General features: G+C 37.9%; 1 protein-coding gene across 1 annotated transcript in view; it reads right to left on the bottom strand.

Moving 5' to 3' along the window:
• DUSP22 (dual specificity phosphatase 22) overlaps positions 1-20,672 on the bottom strand; it is a 44,348-nt gene that overhangs the window by 12,161 nt on the left and 11,515 nt on the right. Inside the window, exons 3-4 of the mRNA XM_034429068.2 lie at positions 15,377-15,459; positions 7,603-7,652 (exon numbers count right to left, since the gene is read on the bottom strand). Of these exons, the coding sequence (XP_034284959.2) occupies positions 7,603-7,652; positions 15,377-15,459 (133 nt within the window). The remainder of the gene's footprint in view (positions 1-7,602; positions 7,653-15,376; positions 15,460-20,672) is intronic.

The raw sequence follows: 20,672 nt of genomic DNA on the forward strand, positions 1-20,672 counted from the left end.
TTGTCCGATGTATGTGGTGGGGCAGGCGGTGCATGGGATTTCATATACTCCTTGATTTTCTAACTTTGTCTTTGGGGTTTCTTAGGATGGTGTATATTTTTCAGTTTCTGCAGAATGCTGTCTTGATGTTGTGTTTGTGGAGGATCTTCCTGATTCTGTCCGTGGTGCCTTTTATGTATGGGAGGAGGGCTTTGCCGTTTTCTTGTTCTCTGTCTTGGATTTTAGTGGGGGTTTCTTTTTGGATTAGATTGGTAATCTTATTTCTTTGGAATCCATTGGATGTTAGTACATTAGTGAGAGTGTGTAGTTCGGTTTTTAGGTGTTGTTCGTCAGCTAAGCGTTTTGTTCTGGAGATGAGTGTCTTGGCTACGGAATTGATCTGTGCTGGGTGGTGGTGTGAGAGTGCGTGCAGATAGCCATTTGTGTGTGTTTTCTTCTGGTAGATGGTGTGTCCTAGGGAGCCATTGGATTTTTTGTAGACTAAGACATCCAGGAAGGGAAGTTGGTTGTTCGCTTCTGTTTCCATGGTGAACTGTATTTTGGGGTGTAGGCTGTTGAGGTGTGTGAGGAAGTTGTCCAGTTTTTCTTTCCCATGTGGCCAGATTATGAAGGTGTCATCTACGTATCTGAGCCAGAGTTTGGGTTTGTGATCAGATTTTTCTAGAGCTTGGGTTTCAAAGTGTTCCATGTAGAGGTTAGCAATGACAGTTGAGAGGGGTGATCCCATGGATGCTCCTTCTATTTGTTTGTATTTTTGTCTGTTATAGATGAAGTATGTGTTGGATAGGCAGTGGTTGGTCAGATCTAGGATGTGCTTGGAGGGGTTATATTTGTTTTGGATAGCTGTCAAGGCTTCTTTGATTGGCACTTGGGTGAAGATGTCCACACAGCATGAATAAACGAGATGATACCTCCCGCCTACCAGCCATTTGGAAACCCGCCCTTATTGACAAACGAGTCCCTAACACAAAGAATGACACCAGACCCACACTCAGGAAAACCACACAGGATGTCACCACCACACATCCACGCAAAAAGCAAACCCACACCGATGAGGCATGACCACAAACCAGAAGCCAGACCACAGCTGCATCATTAGCCACTTTAAACCCCTCCAATCCATACATGAAGCAAACTGACACCCACCATGAAGATGTGGCACGACCACGAACACGAAGCCAAACAACAGCAACGCAGCTCACCAGCTCAAATCCCCCTGCTACTCAGACTAACCCGAGCACAACCAAGCCCCCACCTAAACAGAACACACACCCAGCCAATCAGAGCACAGCCAACCCCCCATCCAATCAGAGCACAGCCAAACCCTCAATCAATCAGAACACACCTCCACCCAATCAGAACACAGCCAAGCTCCCACCCAATCAGTTCACACCCCCACTGGCAGTTAAAAGGAAGAAACAGCTGCGATCACACACATTGCTGCTAGAAGCCCGAAGCTGAAAACACCAGCCTGAAGATGACGAATGAGACTTCGTTGAAACGTTACCAAGACACCTCCAATTTTACATGGGAGAAAACCCGAATAACCAAAGACCTACATACAAACAGCCGCGAAAACCAACAAATATATATATATATATATTATATAATAGATCCCCATAAAATGTAAATGTCTTATACATACATTCCCAAATAAAGCTTCTCTTATTACGCAAGGTAAGAAAGCCCTACAACAGAGGTGTCAAACTTGATTTTATTGAGGGCCGCATCAGAGTTGTGTTTGACCTCAGGGGGCCAGTGTGGGCATGGCCAACTCAACGTCACTCGTGTCGGGGGTGACTGTGGTGGCCTAGCTCTGCCAGCAAAAATTGGCTCCTGAGCTCTGTTTTTGGCCGCGATGGCCTCCTACAACCGTCTGCCAGCAAAAATGGAGCACAGGAGGGCCGCCCGTGGCCTTCCCGTGCTCCTTTTCTCTGGGAGAGGCACCACGGGCCAGTGCTGTTTCCAGGGGGGGACCTGCGATATAGATCTAAGAACCCCGTGGGTCAGATTCGGCCCGTGGGCCTTGAGTTTGACACCCCTGCCCTACAATAAAAAATCATTCTGAAATAAATTCTGAAAAAGCATCATACAGTATGATATTCAACTCTCTAATCCCAAACAAAATTTGGGAAAGCTGCTGTAATAATTTCTAAGTTTTATTAACACATACTTAACAAAGAGATCCGAGCTTTTAATGGACTTCTGGGCAGGGAAGAAGAAAGGAACAGAGAGGAAACAAGGGGTTCACTTGAATTCCACTTAGCTCTGGCCGCTCTCACAATCAGCAGAGCCACATAGAATGTGACCCTCAAAAAGAAAAACTTCCCTCTACATAGCCAAGTATATTGAGATTGGTCTTAAATAGAACTCAACTAGTTTGGCCATTTTTCAATTCAATCGCATAATTAAAGTAACAGCCAATATACATGTCACAGTCAGTCACCGCCAAACAATCTAGGATGCCACAAAGAGTGCAACACAGCAATTTAAAACATGTACATGTATCTACAATAAAAAGAATGCAAGTACCAGTATATGAGGCATGTAGGGATTATTGGAGTGATAATTAAACCAGTTCCATGCTTAGCGCTCCACTAAAGTACAGTTTTCATTGTTTTTTAAAACACAAGTGGGGAACATTTTATTTCCCCCTTCTCTTAGTCTGGAAAAAACATTTTCACTAATAGTGGGAAACTTCTCAGCCTTGCTTTCAGAGGGTAAGCTTCTATGAAGGCTAGAGCACACAACAATAAGCCTATGCCATACAAGAAACATAATTTGATAGGAGGTGTATGGCAGGGGTGAAATGCTGCCGATTTGGACCAGATATCCCGATCCGGTAGCAATGGCGGTGGGTGGTTCGGAGAACCGGTAGCAGAAATCCCTGCCCCCCCATGCCCAGCTGAGCCGCGCAATCATCAGAAGCTTTTTTTTTTTACTTTTAAAAGCATTTTTTCTACAAATGCTTTTAAAAGTTAAAAAAAAGGCCTCTGATGATCGCGCGGCTCAGCTGGGATCGTCAGAGGCTTTTAAAAGCATTTTTTTTACAATCTCTTCGGCCAAAGAGGTTGTCAAAAAAATGCTTTTAAAAGTAAAAAAAAATAAAATGTTGGCCACGCCCACCCAGTCACATTACCCCCCACCAAGCCACGCCCACAGAACCAGTAGTAACACATTTTACATTTCACCACTGGTGTGTGGGTGTTTTTTCCCCTGGATACAGGATTCCCACATGTCTGCCTTTGGAGAAAAGCTAAAAAAACTCCTAACTAATTCAAATCAAGCAATTCAGGAGGACAATACTTAAAATACTTCTGAAGGTAACTCTATCTGGGTATGTTCTTCAAAAAGGTCACAATTCATTTATCCTTCAAATAAACAAACTAAGTTTTTTTTTTCTTAGTTAATAAGTGGCCCAAACTGAATTCCACTGCTTTGGAAAAAGGGCTAAGAATAAAAGCTGACTTCCACACTGGAACAACTAAAACACATCAATCCAACTCCATCCCAAGCAGCTGCTTTAGAAGGATATCGTGGATGATGGTATTAAAAGCTGTTGACAGGAGAATAAACAATGTTGCATTTCCTTCATCCTTCTATTGGCCTAAGGCAACTAAAGGAAACTCAGAGCCAAACTGAAATGGATTTATATCCTCAATGTCATTCAAGGGTATGTAAACCCGTGCATTTGCTTGAGTACCTTCACCACAAAATGCAGATAATGGTTGATATAATCATCAATCTTCATGAAAAGTAAGTTTAATTTTTTTGCATGACATAACAATGGGCAAAATTGTAACTAAATGATTGAGAGGCTGGGAGGCTCAAGGTCAACATTTCTTCTGTGTAAACTACAAAACCAGGATCATGAGTAAAGAACAATTATTTTGAACTGATTTTCATTTAGAAGATGGATCTGAACTTGGTCCATTTCATTTCTAGTCATCTATGGTGATTCAGATCCAAAATGTTTCTGTAGAGGTCTCTTACAACAAATGGAAAGCACAGCTGAATATAAATACAAAATATATTTTGTTGTATATAAAAAATACCATGGTGGGGAAGTAGGTCTATAAAGATTAAATGACAAACAGACCTGGCTACAGCCTGACTGGGCTCTTGTAATTGGGCTACTGCTGATCGTCCTGGACACAGAAGTGGGTGAATGGAGAAATTGCATAGGAATAAAACCATCCCCACATTTCCTGTTCTTCTCTTGTTTAAAAAAGAACTTCATTTTTTCTGATACTCTTTTCAGTTCTGAGATACCAAGTCAGGTTGAACTGCACCTAGAACAACCCTGGAGACCATAATAGACCATTTACGGAAGTCTGGATCAGATTGGTGAAGCAGATCAGGTGAGCTCCAGAATCTTAGAATAAAGTTTACATAGCTTGTTTCTCATTTTCCTCAACATTATAGAGAATATTTTCTTTAAGAGCACTGATTTGACACTCCCTCTTGAGGAAGGCTAATTTGGCCCCTTTGTTATTTCACTTCAGACAGTTTATGACAAACCTAGCATCCCTAATAAAGCTTAGCATTTCAACTGTTTTAAATGCACCTAAACTCTCAGTTTTAAATTACTTCCCTCCTATTTCTCCTATTCGTTTAGCACACTATTTGTAAAGCTGGGGAGAGAGGGGGGGAATTAACAGTTTAATTTAAATATCAGGCCTTCTTTGGTCCAAAAGCTAACCAACATATCTTTTAGGAATGACTGACCGACTGAGATTTATTTATTTATATATTTATGTATTTATTTATGCATTTATTTATTTATGCATTTATTCATTTATGTATTTATGTATTTATTTATGTATTTATTTATTTATTTATGTATATGTATTTATATATGTATGTATCAGTGGTGAAATGTAAAATTTGTTACTACCATTTCTGTGGGCATGGCTTGGTGGTGGTGGGGATAATGTGACTGGGTGGGCACAGCCAACTTTTTTTTTTTTACTTTTAAAACCATTTTTTCTACAACCTCTTTAGCCGAAGAAATGCTTTTAAAAGCCTCTGACAATCCCAGCTGAGCCGCACGATCATCAGAGACTTTTTAAAAAAAAATTAAAAGCATTTTTTCGGCCGAAGATTGCGCGGCTCAGCTGGGCATGGGGGGGGCAGGGCTTTTTGCTACCGGTTCTCCGAACCATCCGCCACCATCGCTACTGGATCAGGTGATCCGGTCCAAACCAGGAGCATTTCACCCCGGGTATGTATGTATGTATGTATGTATGTATGTATGTATGTATGTATGTATTTGATTTATATTGCTGCCTATTTGCCCATGGCGACTCATCAGATTAGTCTTATCTGATCAGATTTATCAGAGGTCTGATAGAGTTACTTTGGGTGCCTGATGAAATCAGAAGACAATATTATAATACTCGCCTCCCTTGAAAATTAACAGTAATCCAACATGTCCTGCCAGCCAATGGCTATTAAGTCCCAGAAATCATTGCCCAATACATTTGAAGAATAGAAAAAAGGGGAAGATCATGGCATGACTTGCACTGCTTGTATGTAAAAATAAGTGTAGAATTCTTTATTGGCCAAGTCTGATCAGACACACAAGGAATTCGTGTGCATAAGCTCTCAGTGTACATACAAACAACAAAGTGTTAAGTCATAGATCCTAAATCATAGGATTAAAGAGCCGAGGTGGCACAGTGGTTAGAGTGCAGCACTGCAGGCTACTTCAGCTGACTGCTAGCTGCAGTTCGGCAGTTCAAATCTCACCAGCTCAAGGTTGACTCAGCCTTCCATCCTTCCGAGGTCGGTAAAATGAGGACCCAGACTGTTGGGGGCAATATGCTGACTATGTAAACCGCTTAGAGAGGGCTGTAAAGCACTATGAAGTGGTATATAAGTCTAAGTGCTATTGCTATACAATACATTCATAAATCATAAGATACAAACAACAGTTGATAAATCATAATATACCAATTGGAGAAGGTAGTAGGAAAGATGAGAGGTGAGACAGATGAGAAGAGCGCTCTAGTTTTGGATTTAACCACTGACCCCTATGGAAAGAGCAAAAATGCCTCTCATATGGCAATATTAGGATCATTTTAAGAAGCTGATGCAGTGGGCAGTGTATTATGAACCATCACTTGGGAAAAGATTGGAAAAAAACATGAGTCCTGCTCGTATCCAGTGAGCTGAAATTGTCAACTGATGTAGTTGCAACTGGGAACTCGCTGTTCTATGAGAGAAGCAAATATGCTAAAAATATATCTCGAAAGCATAGGGTGAAAGAGGCAGCACTCTGTTCAGAGCGAAAAGGCAGCGCTCCGTTTCCTTCCGTGGGCTCCAGGCAGGCCCTTTGAAACTACTTTTGTTTCTCTACAAATCAAGATTATCAGGAAGTGCCTCTCCTCTCCCCCTTTTCCTCTCCTTTACTTCTCGTCAGTACAAACAGTGAAGGCTACCCCAAAGCGCAGCTGTCACAAAGATATTCATCTTTGGGTAGCTTGTATCATTCCACTTTAGTTGCAAGTCTGAGCAGTTCTGCCGTGAAGTAAAAAGCCTTTTGAGAATAGGCCTAGCTCATCTGTGATTCAGCAAAAATGTACATACAGAAGTGCCAAGTATTATGGTCGTTCAGGCCTTTAAGTAGCCCGCAAAAGGCTAGCCCAGGTTCAAAAAAGAAAGGGAGATCATTGAACATTTGAGGGGCTGCCTCAGATTCTGCTAGGTCATTACTCTGGGTAGAAAAAGCGTTTCCATCAAAAAGGTCAGCCAAAGTCTCTATTTCTTATTCATCTATCCAGACGCCTAACCAGAAAGCACAAGGTGGCTTCTTTTTAACCACCGAAACACCAACAGCAATTAGGACCAGTTTAGTAAACTCCATTAATGTAAAAGTTTTCCAGTGCATCAGATTGAAAGTATTTTTTCCCCTCGTAAATAAACATAGGAAAGATTCATTGATATTTTTGTTCTTGGCTTTCCTTAATACAGGGACCCCACTACACAGTATACAGGGTTTTCTAATATATGCAGCTTTTAGCATCAATTCATCCAAAAACCATGTTATAAAAAGATAAATCTTTTTTCATCTTTTCCCTGATGTCCTCCTTTGTTACGTGACGTTAATGCCTTAGTTGTTGGCTTTTAAAATGTCCTTTTAAAAAAAGTTTACTTCAGAGAAATTTCATGCAACCTTCAAGAGCACAGCTTTCTTTTTCAGACTGGTCTTTCACAAGCCAATAGGTTGCTGTGTGCAAATTTTTTTTTCCTCTTCCTAACCAAAGCCAGATGCTAATAAGACTCAATTCAGTACTGCCATTATTAATGTGATCCTATAGATTTCCGCCCATGAAATCTGGAGCCAATTTCTTTTATAGTTATAACAACTAACGTACCGAATGAAATTTTACAACAGAGATAGGGACATGTATTCCCTGTTATGTTTTCCCAAACACCTGTATCTACATGATAGCATAAAGACTAGACTGTTGTTTCCAAAGAAGTCAAGGAGTGAGATATATTTGCAAATCCAAACAGATATATTTTGCTTCCATTAAACAATACTGGACTATTATCTAGATAATAGTGGTGAAATTGAGCACTGTTTTAAATACTTACAGATTCTGTGAGGGTGAATCTGCAGCAGGGATACACAGGTATTTTATTCCCTGAAAAAAAAAAAAAGGAAAATTGTAGTGAAACATATTCGGAGATAGGAACCTATTTTTCTTCTGAGTGGTGTCCAGAAAGCATTTTAAGATTAAGGTTCATCAACCAGATTTTATGCAGCACTGAATTTTTGCTGGAATGGAAACAGTCAGCTTTTCTGTTTTATTTATCACATTTTAATGTATCTTTTTAATTCTAATGCTAAAAATCACCAACTCTTTGACATGCATTTTTCCTTCCTTAGATAAATAAAATGGAAAATAAAATGCATGTGTCCTTTGGGGAAGATGGTTATTATTTTCAGTGCTATATATAATTGGTTGTCATTTAAAAAAAAAAAATTCTAGCATGCGTTTTTGAAAATAGACACTTTCCTTTTTGAAGATTATTACAGTACTGCACCGATACTATCCTAAAGTCTTAATCATTTTTAATAAGCTGCATTCACTCTTTTTGGTCAGTCTTTACCAAAAACTGTATCTAAAACAAAAGGAATGAAAAGTGAAAAACCATGTAAGAATTGTCTTGCTGGATTCAATCAACATCGTCAAACTCTTTGACGCTTTCTCTATGTAAAAGAGAACCAACGGCTGAAAGTCAGTGCAGCCACAGATCCTCTTGCCTGTCAACATTCATATATGAAAGGTAGTAGATGTTCAAGATCTCATTACATATAAATCTTCCCAAAGGATACACCCTTAATTTGGCAAGTCCGCACCTCCATAAGAGCTACAATAATAATATTAAACTCTTCCAACTACATGTGCCTCATCACTGGCGGATATGGGAGACAGTACTGTAGAACCAGCTATGCTGTCCTCTGGATTGCTAATCCTACAAACCATCCGTGAAAATTTCTTATTTTCATTTATTTCAGCTTTCCAGCCAATCTTTGAAAATTCAAAATCTCTTTAAAACAATTGATCCTTGCTACTGGATGGATGCATTGAAAGCTACCTTGTACATTTCCCCCCCCTAGAGATTCATACTATCATCCTTCCTACTTATGGGGATAGGGGAAGGGGCTAAAATGGGGAAGTGCTACCCTGTTTCCCCGAAAATAAGACCCAACTGGAAAATAAGTCCTAGCATGATTTTTGAGGATGCTCGTAATATAAGCCCTACCACCAAAATAAGCCCCAGTTAAGATTGTCAGTCAGATGGGTGCATTTAGTACCGTATTTCCCCAAAAATAAGACCTAAGCAGAAAATAAGTCCTAATGCGTCTTTTGGACCAAAAATTAATATAAGACTCGGTCTTATTTTCGGGGAAACACAGTATGTATAAACTTTGTTGCAAAACCATCATCTTCACATTATTCTCCCAATTAAGTATTAAGCAGGAGCCAAGACAAAATCTAAAAGGCATCTGGGCAGCCATACTTCAAAAAAAGAAATGTGGCCAAGATAAAATCTAAATGTGATTTAATTGATTAAAAACAATTAATTTGAATACTCCCCCTGTATTTAATAATGTTCCCTTTCTGTCATATTAAAAATTACAATTCAACTGCAACCTTTGGATAGTACTAGGGATACTCAAAGCATTGGTGGGCTGTACCCTGTATACTCATTACAGAAATATTCCCCTCACTTACTAGCTACTTTGCTAACTTTTTACATATTACAGTTTTAATATATTCCATTTGGCACATGTCTCCTTGGCCCACAATAATCCTCTGAAGTGTACTGATTTCTACTCCTGTCCTTATGTTCATTAACAAAATGAACCCGCTTCATGTAGTCTGTTCCTGTACTCAGAAACCCTTTAAGAAAAAACATCGTGGAAATCCTACTTTTGCTACTCTAAAAAAAAAAAAAACACCCTTAAATTCAGCTTCCACAACTATAGAAGTACATTTCTCTGTATTACTGATTCTCCAATACTTGATGTCCACTGACTCTTTCCCAATACAATTTATTGACTGATGTAATTGATGTGTCATATGCATTCACTTTGCATTAGGCAATCAACTTGTATAACTAATGTTTCTGGCCCACATCTATTCACACAAGTCTCTATGACAAATACCCAAGTAGGCCTCTTGATCTATTTTATCTTATTTTATCTATTTTATCTTAATAGTTATCTGTTTTTATTGGAGACTAATCTTGCATTCGTAGCATCCTACGGTTGTTCAATGATAATTTCAGTAAGTAGAAGGGGCAGAGTCAGGAACCATTTTGATTGGATGAAGGCCACCTTACCAGCAACATCAGGGAATAAGTCGAGAGGGCACAAAAAAGGAAAAACTTTCATTTGCAAATGAATGTAAATAATTAGTCTCCATAATTTGGAAAAGCTCATAACATTTCCAGAATTATGTTCTATTGTAAATGAAAGAGAAACCATGTGGCATCACTGTTAATGGAGACTCATATTTGAGTCCATCCTTAGCCATAGAAGTTCATTGGAGCCTCTGGACCAATATAGCCCAGAAGATTGTTGTTGGAAAAATGGGAGATAAGAATGCTATGCTTTGAATTTCTGGAAGAAATCTAACAAACAAACACACAACAGTTCCAAAACCTGCAAAGTTCCTCTCTCTAATTTTTTTTTTGTTTTGACTCCCCAGCAGAAACCATTTATTTGCAGGACTAATCAAAGTTAGCTGGTACATAAAATGAATTTTAAAAATGTATTTCTCTCCCTGTCCCAATTCTAAATTAGAGTAATCCCACATCAAATCATTCGTGTTAACTAGAAACACACACATTTGAAATATATATATACTTATTGTCCTCCATGCTGTTCTGCTATTCATACAATATTTTTTGCCAGCAGATATTATTCTGCCTGGTACCACCTGATTCAATAGCATCTTTGCAGCATGTCGATGTGTCCAGAAATGGGTGGAAAGAAGACTACAAAAGAGTTTCTTCTTTGACTAACCATCAGAAATCATTTTATTTATTTATTTATTTATTTATTTATTTATTTATTTATTTATTTATTTATTTATTTATAAATAATACGGGTAATCAGAATACGGGTAATAAATAATAGTGTAGATCAGTGATGAAATCTAAAATTTGTTACTACTGATTCTGTGGGCGTGGCTTGGTGGGGGGTAATGTGACTGGGTGGGTGTGGCCATTTTTTTTTTTACTTTTAAAACCATTTTTTCTACAACCACTTCAGTGAAGAAGTTGTAAAAAAATGCTTTTAAAAGCCTCTGTCGATCAGGCAACTCAGCTTGGATCATCAGAGGCATTTAAAAGAAAAAAAGGGGTTTTTTCTTTTAAATGCCTCTGACGATCCAAGCTGAGTTGCCTGAAAGCCTCTGTCGATCAGGCAACTCAGCTTGAATCATCAGAGGCATTTAAAAGAAAAAAAGGGTTTTCTTTTAAAAGCCTTTGACGATCCCAGCTGAGCCACGCGATCATCAGAGGCTTTTTTTTTACTTTTAAAACCATTTTTTCTACAACCACTTCGGTGAAGAAGTTGTAAAAAAATGCTTTTAAAAGCCTCTGTCGATCAGGCAACTCAGCTTGGATCATCAGAGGCATTTAAAAGAAAAAAAGGAGTTTTTTCTTTTAAATGCCTCTGACGATCCAAGCTGAGTTGCCTGAAAGCCTCTGTCGATCAGGCAACTCAGCTTGAATCATCAGAGGCATTTAAAAGAAAAAAAGGGTTTTCTTTTAAAAGCCTTTGACGATCCCAGCTGAGCCACGCGATCATCAGAGGCTTTTTTTTTACTTTTAAAAGCATTTTTTCAGCTGAATTGGTTGTAGAAAAAATGCTTTTAAAAGTAAAAAAAAAAGCCTCTGATGATTGTGCGGCTCACCTGGGCATGGGGTGGGGGCAGGGATTTTTGCTACCAGTTCTCCAACCCACCTGCCTCCATCGCTACCGGATCAGGTGATCTGGTCCGAACCGGGAGCATTTCACCCCTGGTATAGATACTTTGGAAAGTGGCAGCAAACACCAGCCCTGTATGCATGCAAAACCATCAAGCAGAAGTCGTTTCACACTCATTCTCTTCAGGCAGCACCTGTGAGTAGGAATTTCGTGAAATAGCAATGGAGCACATCCTACAAACAAGCACACCAGAAAATCTGTTACATCATGATGCTAGAATAATACCCAGAGCATAGAAAACAACATGTAACTAAATGCAGTTTCTGGCAAAAGTCAGGTTCTAGATACATTCCTCCAAATCCCAATGCATCTGAATATGCTTGACAGAATGGGAAGCCAATAAATTCATTTTCCTCTCAGTTTTCTATTTCATCAGAGAAAAGTTAACCACAAGCATAAACCTTTTATTTCTCTTAGGCCCTGAAAGTCAAGAAAACAGTTAAACCGATACAAAGGGAGAGTTAACAAAACTAGCGCAAGTCTTCTGATTTCAAGATTTGCTTCTTTCAACATTGGCAGCCAGGACAGCCAAATTTCTAACATTTGTACTCACTGCCTACAAAATGGTACCACATCAATAGACCTTGGTGAAACTGTCTGAGGAAAATTTTCTCAAGACTCAAAACTTCTGTATTGGAAACACTGTGCTTAATTATTAGTATGTTCAAGAGTTTCAGATTACACATGTATCGAAATATACACGTTATTTAGAATACAACAATGACAATATTTTAAGCTAGGTAATTTATAGTTTACATGAATTATATTTACTGGATTTTTAATCACAAATTATAGATGTAAAACAAAGTTACTTATTAAGATGAATATGTATATTTTTTTTAACATTTTAAAAAAACATTTTATTTTGCTTTGTTAAGGCTTATAGAACTATGGAAGTTGCAATTCCATTTCGGCTACCACATAATCACCATTCTTTTCTACAGTTAATCTTGTTTTTATCTGTTTTGTTTTAAATCTCTTCTTAGTTTTTAGTTGCAACCTGAGTGTAAATTCTACTTAACGAAATGGATAAACTGTACAGTTGTTAACTTTTAAAAGAAGAACTGGGGAAAGGAAAATCTAAATGTCAAAAATATGAGATCACGACATTCATTCATGTTTTATACGGTTCAAAGAATGCCTAGAAATAACTATTGCTGTGCCTAATCTGTTAAAAAAAAATGAAGTCAATAGGAAATCTTTTACTTTCAAACAATCACAGATGCACAGATGCAAACAAGTCACATTAAAAACCTTCAATACTTCGTTTCATGAGAACTGTTTTTAGTTGACAAAGTGTATTGCTTGATTACATAAAATTAATAATCCACATGCTGAAAATGTGGCCATCGAATTTTAAGCACATTCTGTTAAAGGCATTTTCTATGATCGTATTTAGAATTGGAAAATACCTTCTTTTGAATGAGACAACCAATTTATAGGAACTTGGATGTCCGTTTTGCAAATTCTCTTAAGATACTACAATAACTTTACATTTCAGTTCTCTATCCATTTACAGATCAACGAATCACTACTTGTTGTTTTTTTTAAATTTAAAAAGTAAGAAAGCAATCTTTTAAATTGTCTGAACCTCAGCACAATTTTCTAGACCGAAATAAAAAAGGAGCGGGGGGTTGGAAGGGGGGGGAGAGGGAGGAATAAGCATTACATTATTTTTGGCATTGCACTTCTCGGTATTAAAATTTATGTAAATTTTTTCAACGATGACTTCCAAGAAATATTTTTAACAGCCAAAAACAAAACTTCAGGGTACCTAATTGTGAAGCCAGATGCAAATAAGAAGCCTCAAACACCTGGCAAAGTTCTTTCAGGTTAGCCCAAAAAGCCCCCATATGTTATTTTGATATGCCACATCAACAGATGAGGAATGGATACTCTTCTTTCATGAGGGACATTTCGTCAGAAACGGCCCAAGTAGGAAGCAGTTGGTTTCTCATGGTTTTCTCAAAACTAAAACAACAAGAGGTTACCAAGAGTTCTGGCCAGCGCAACTACAGGACCAAATAGGGCAGGTGGGGGAAGAGTAATTTTGTTCCTTTGTCCTTTCACAGTTGCTTTAAAGGGCAGTCACCCAGGATAGAACTTGAGACTCTTGACTCATTTTATTATTGAAAATATTCAAAAATTCCAGCAATAAGTGAAGCCAATGTACCGTTACTACACCACTGAAGATGAGGATCCTACTATATGAAGAAAACAGATTGTTACACACATGAACACACACACACCATGGAGGGTTTTAGATGATGCAATATGTTACTGCTCTGAATATATCACAAAGTTTGTTTGATCTTGACGTTAGTGAAACAATTGCTGAATCATACTCTTCAGGGTGCTTTTAAAAATTAAATGAATCTCTCAAGTTTAAATTACATTGAAATTGGTATAAAGGTCACATGATATCATTGGAATATTGTACCAAAGTAACTAGAAAACCAAAGACTCAAAGCCATTTCAGAAAAAAGTGTTCACATTATTGAAACATTAACACTTCTCCAAAAAGATCAACAACAGACTTCCCCCTGGAGATCAGTAGACTTCTAGTTATTAACAACTTATTTTCAGATGTTGATTTTATTTGACTCCTTAAGGACAAAAAAGATGGAAGAACTATATTTAGTTTTGGGAACTGGATTAAAAGTCAAATGGGCTTGCTAATATGGAAGATACATATAGAAGAGTTTTGATGAAAACATGGAAGCGTTTAGGATTTAAATGCTTATGATTTATTATTTATGAATCTGCAGACCGTAAATTTGTGTTGGCAAAATAGTAATTATGGTTCAGGTTCTGGTGACAATTACAGCAATATTTCCCATAAGACTACGATTATGAAGTTTTAAACTATTTTTAAAAGAAATATTATCTTTTAAACGAAAGATAAATATTTCATCTTAAGTATTTAAGATGAAAAAAGTCCTTATTTTTTTACTTCAATTCTTATGTGTTTTAAACAGAAGTAAGCAAAATGTAATTTGATCATTGATGTTTAAAGAAAAGTCAGTGAAATTTTCTAAGGAGTTGAAACAAATGTGTACAAAAAATGTATATTCTCAGCCATCTTAGTAGCTCCTAGTGAAGAATGAAGAACATTGACTTAAAAATTTCATTTCCAGCCTTGTGCCAAATTTCAGCATTGGTGGAACCCAAGGTTATTCCAGACCTCATAGCGCTCTCAAACAAAGAACAATGAATAGCTATGAGATACTTGTGTAATGCTCTCCACCATAAACTGTTCTGATTTCTGGGAAGTAGTAGCTGAAGTCTTCTTTCTCTTTTACTAGTTTTTTAAAAAAAATCTTCTACTTTAACCTATTTTTAACTCGTATCACTATATTTATGCTAGTTAGATCTGTGAAGATATGAGGGCTATTGTAAGCCTGCTGTATCTATGATATCCTCTGTTACTGGATTTATAAACTTATTTGCATATAAACAACATTTGATGACCAAAGGCTGTCCCTAACATGGAGAAAGAGACCTCAAACTGATAGAATCACATCACATAAATTGTAGGGACTGATTCTTAAAGGGAGAGTGGCATCTCTGTATTTTAACTTTGATATGCCGGAATTTAAACCTCACATGGAAGTTAGACAACACTAACTTATCATGACGTGACTATGACATTAGAGTCATTTGAGCAGATTAATGGGAAAACGGTAATCAGAGTTCTTGAGAAAAGGCCCCTTCCTTGCACCTACACAATCATTCTTTAACAATTTCCTCCTTCCTCTTATCCACAGCCCATTACAGAAATAGTCCTAAGTCAATAGCATTTTCCTTCTTATTTCTACTGAAACCCCATTGGTTCAAGTTTTGTTAAGTTTCTTATCTTACCTCCAACATGGGTCGAGCACTGTCATGGATTGAAAGAATGTGTGTAATGTTATTCTGTTTTAGTTGTTCGGTGTCACGAGCATCTGTAACGAAGAGGAGACAAGGAAATACAATCATCAGCTGCACTTATCTTGTGTCGTAAGTATCCAAGAAATATTGAGATCTCTTTCTCTCGTGTAACCCACCGCTTTGGATTGTTATGAAAGTAAAATATGGAAGTATCATGCCAACCTATTAAGGTCATGGAAGATGAACTCAAAATACAATTTGAAGGTGTTCTGATTTTTTGATTCTATGAAGTTAATAGAATCAGATAACATGATTTATTATAAGGTTTGCCACCATGATGTAGCGGGATTCTAGCATTATTAAAGGTTACCCGAAATGTTTTGAATTTCATATACTTATTTGCAAATTATTGTGTCTTAAAAAGCTCAAAGTTTACAGTTAATTGAACAAATACATTCAACAGCTTATCCCTCCATCACATCTCTCTACAATAAAAAAAGCTGCTTAAACATAGATAGTCAGAGAATTGTTTTTCTGCAAAAGGGAAAATCCCAGGCTTCTCCCATTATGAACAACTAGCACAAAACAACTGGCTGATGACCACGTTAATCCCTGAAACAAAATAATCTGTTTGATCGTTTTAATCTTTTGTTATTTTTTTTAAAGAGTAACATTTATTTTCAAAATTAGTATCATGTGAACTTTATGTCTTGAGGGGAAAACAAATCTAGATTAAGACCCAGTTTAATAGCTTGCCTGGTGTAGCTATTGGAGAGAAAAAAGAAAACTGTATCAACATTAATTCTAAAGAAATTGGAAAGTTTCCCCTGCAATACTTTAGGGCAATATTTCTCAACCCCAGCAATTTTAAAATGTGTGGACTCTAACTGCCAGAATTCCCCTGGCTGGGGAATTCTGGGACTTGGAATTCAGACATCTTAAATTTGCTGAGGTTGAGAAGCATTGCTTTAGAGGTTGGGATGGGTGCAGCTTCTGTAGGAATTTGCTTATTTATTTACTAGGATTATATGTCTATCCCATTATGAACGATCCTGAGCAGCCTAGAGAGCTAAATATAATCATACGGTTACAACACAAATCAAAACAGAACTCAGATCATCAGCTCCCTTCAAACCCCAAGAACAGCCCAAGCCATTTCAACACCACTGTTCTTCCCAGGAGGATCCATTTTACACATTAGATCCCAAAGACTGGCTGGAAGCCTTAACTATTTTGGAAAGCTCAGAAAGAATGGGGCTGGCTTGGTCTTCAGGGGAACATTATAGAAAAGCATGCAATAGAGAGAGTTACAGAGAAGGTCCAAGGCCCCTGCAGATAGAATTCTCTCCAGGCAGGAAACCAGAGGGAGCTTTCAGAGTTTCCAGCTCTTACTAGAAAGTACGGGTGAAATGCTATCAGTTCGGGCCGGTTCGCCTGAACTGGTAGTAAAAAATGTAAAAAAATAAAAGTTTTGACGATCAGCTGAGCGACGCACGATTGTCGTAACTTTTTTTTTTTTTTTTTACTTTTTTAGCATTTTTTTACTACCGGTTCTCTGGAACCGGTGATTAAAAATGCTTTAAAAAGTTTTTTTTAAAAAAAGTTCCGACGATTGTATCACTCAGCTGATCGTCAGAACTTTTTTTTTTTTTTTACTTTTTAGGCATTTTTTTCCTACTGGTTCGGGTGAATAAGTAGTAAAAAATGCTTTAAAAAAGTAAAAAAAAAGGCTCTGATGGTCACAGCTGTGCCACGCAATCTCCGGAGCCTTTTTTTTTTTTTTTTTTACTTTTTAAAGCATTTTTTTACTACCTATTCGCCGGAGCCGGTAGTAAAAAAATGTTTTTAAAAAGTTTTTAAAAAGGTTCCCACGCGTGCCACAGCTGATCACACCCCCCCAGCGCTTGTTCTACTTACCTTCCCAAGCCTCCTTTTGGTGCGCACTGCGTGTGCGCAGCTCACATTTGGTGCATGGCGTGCATGCGCAGCACACATTTGGCGCATGGCACGCATGTGCGACCAGCGAACCAGTATTAACCTGGTTCAGATTTCACCACTGCTAGAAAGATATAATACATTGGACAGTCCCAAAGATAAGATGAGATTTTAAGAGCAGTATTTTGAATTGAGCATGAAAACTAATTGATAAACAGTGCAATTCTTGAAGCAACTGTGTTACATGGGCAAAACATTAGTATTCATAAATGTCCAAGCTGATGCATTATGGGGCAGCAAGAACTTTCAAATAGTCTTCAAGGACGGTCCTACATGCAGCACATTGCAGAATCCAAGGAAAAAGTGACTAAGGAATGAATGATCATAAGCAAAGTTTTCTGATCTGGGAAAGGCTGCAACTGGGACCAGGATGGAGCTGGGCAAAAGCTCTTCTAGCCACAGCTGCTTGTTCCCTTGAGCAAAACTCTTCAGGAAGACTCCAAGATACAGAAAAATCTGCTGAGGTGTGATCCATCTAATTCAAAAATGGAACACAGGTAATTCTTGACTTACCATCACCATTGGGATCAAAATTTTGGTTATTAAGCGATGCAGTCATTAAATGAGTCATCACATGACCAGGTCCAATTTTATTGTTTATACATGGGTATTAATAGCAATAGCACTTATATACCTCTTCATAGTGCTTTACAACCCTTTCTAAGCGGTTTACAGAATCAGCATAGCCCCCAACAATCTGTTTCCTCATTTTACCTACATTGGAAGGATGGAAGGTTGAGTCACCCTGGAGCCGGTCAGGATCAAAGGAATCTAACTCCTGGCAATGTGAGCAGAATTAGCCTGCAATACTGCATTCTAACCACTTTGCTACCACCGCTCTATATTAAGGGAATCACATGTTGTTAAATGAATCAAGTAAATTTGGCTTCTCCAATTGACATTGCTTGTTGAAAGCTGTCTGGGAAGTTCGCAAACCATGATTACGTGACTGCAAGATGCTGCAACCATTACAAATGCAAGCTGTCTGCCAAGTGCCCAAATTGCAATCATGTGACTGCAGGGGTGGGGTGATGGTTGTAACTCTGAGGATGGGTTGTAAGTAACTTTTTCCAAGGCTCTCATAACTTCAAACTGTTGTTGAATGAATAATCATAAATGGACAACTTGTAAATTGTCACACATAAAGCTATACTGTCATGCTGGGATTGAATTATATACAGACCATAATAGGCTCCACTCAATGGGAGAGAAAGAACTTTAACTACAGTTCCAGTTCAATATGTGTACTTGAGCATCATCTGTATATTTAATTTAAACATTAAGAGTAAACTTCTATTTTGTATACCGTGTTTCCCTGAAAATAAGACCCTGTCTTATATTTTTTTGAACCTTGAAATAAGCACTTATTGCCTTATTGCTTTATTGCCTTATTGCCATGTGCTCAAAAGCCCGATTGGGCTTATTATCAGGGGAAGTTTTCTTTTGGGGGAAACAGGGTAGATGTGCAAATGGAATATTAATTTTAATATTCAATAAGAAATTATGTTAATTCTGATATTCAATACTGGACTGACAAAACAAATAACTTATCCATATATTGGCTATTTGGAAGAGGGAGGCGCAAAAATATTTTATCTTTACTTTTAAGTTATTTATATATTACCTCTGTAGGAACGGCTCAGAGTATCTCAAGGGCCATTTTATACAAAAAAATGAAGTAGCAAGACTGGAGAACTTCATTAAGTGTTGACTTTTGCTATAGCCACAAACACTTCTTTAAAAAAAAAAAGTTAAGCTATATTTTGGTCTTCGTAACTACAGAAGGAAAGATTTAAAATAACCAAAATGAGAAACAGATACCAGGTCTTGGTTTCGTGACACCGAGTGCCTCGGACTTTAAGCTCATATTGCGAAGCAAATTTTTTCACAGTATGATTCTACTAAGTTTCAGATGAGATTGTGTGCATCAATCCATTCTCTGTTTCTTATAGACACAAACCTTCATCTCCCCTCTGTTAATAAATCCAGGTTACCTATCTCCCATTTGATGCAATGTTTTGTCTTCAGAAAAGTGGTCATTCACATTATTTTCCATTCTGTTGCCTCTACCATACTCTAACAAAGGCCTAAGCAGAATTCTTAACGAGAGGGGAAGGCCATGATTTGGCAATTATGTTAATCATTCTGATGTCATGAATACAAAATGTAATGCATTTGGGGGTTTCTGATGAAAGAGGAACACAATGTCAAAGTATGATCAGAAGTGGTGCACTCTTTCAACCGACCTGAGATGCAGCACGGAATTGTGCTTTTCAAAGTAACAACCTACAATTCTATCTTTTCTCTTCGTTATGTGGTTAACCTTCAAAGGCCTGCCACTCTAACACACCATTTCTCTGATGTAACATTGAATAATTTTTCAGCAAAGTAGGATAAAGGGTCTGTCATTTCATATTTGTCTCAAAATCGAAAAGGGAATGCTAAAGCAAATGGGAAACACTTCTATATTTCATCTTTTAAGAGACAAACAAAGCATACGGGACCGGTTCAAATTATGAAACCACAACTTAACTGAATTAAAGTACTTTTGGTCCCTTCACCTTCTCCTACAGCTTTCGCTTCTATTTTCAGTCTGGATGAGGGGTCTGTCAAAATCCTAAACCATGAGGAATATTAAATATGGCCAATTGAAACAAACTACCTTCATAAGGCAAAGTTTGAAGTTGTTTTACTTGAGTAAATGATATTTAAAATTAACCAATCTTGTCCAGAGTTTGGCCATAAGGACATTAAAAAAACAGCATTCCTCAAAGATGGCTGGAGAAACTGAAGAGAGACAGCATGTGAAATCAAGGCTGGGCAAGATGCATTTTCTGGCTGAAGTTTCTGATATTCACAGAAGAAATGAAACTGATATGGTGTCTCCCTTTTAGCTCTGAAACTAAAGTTTAATGGAAATTATAAAGTGAAATTATTTTCCTTCTTACATGACTTTTGTGATGGTGCAATGTTTAAAGGAGCTAACAGGAATGTGAATTTCTACTTATTTAGATTTTTCAGGTTCTGGAACTAAGTGTGAAACAGCAACTATTTGGCTGGGGAGAGGGCAGCCTGGAAGTGCCAAACATCCAGTGGTGGGTTGCTACCAGTTCGCACCAGATCGGGTGAACCGGTAGCGGTGGCAGCAGGAGGCTCTCCCCATGTGCACTTCTGCACATGTGCAGAAGCACTGTGCATGCGCACAAGCGTGCACGCACGCACGAGCGAACCGGTAGTGACACAATTTGGAACCCGCCCCTGCAAACATTCCCTAGGGATAAAAAAGTTAAGG

Source organism: Pantherophis guttatus, chromosome 3 (assembly GCF_059756535.1).
Source record: "Pantherophis guttatus breed Tessera chromosome 3, ASM5975653v1, whole genome shotgun sequence".
NCBI classification, from domain to species: domain Eukaryota; kingdom Metazoa; phylum Chordata; class Lepidosauria; order Squamata; family Colubridae; genus Pantherophis; species Pantherophis guttatus.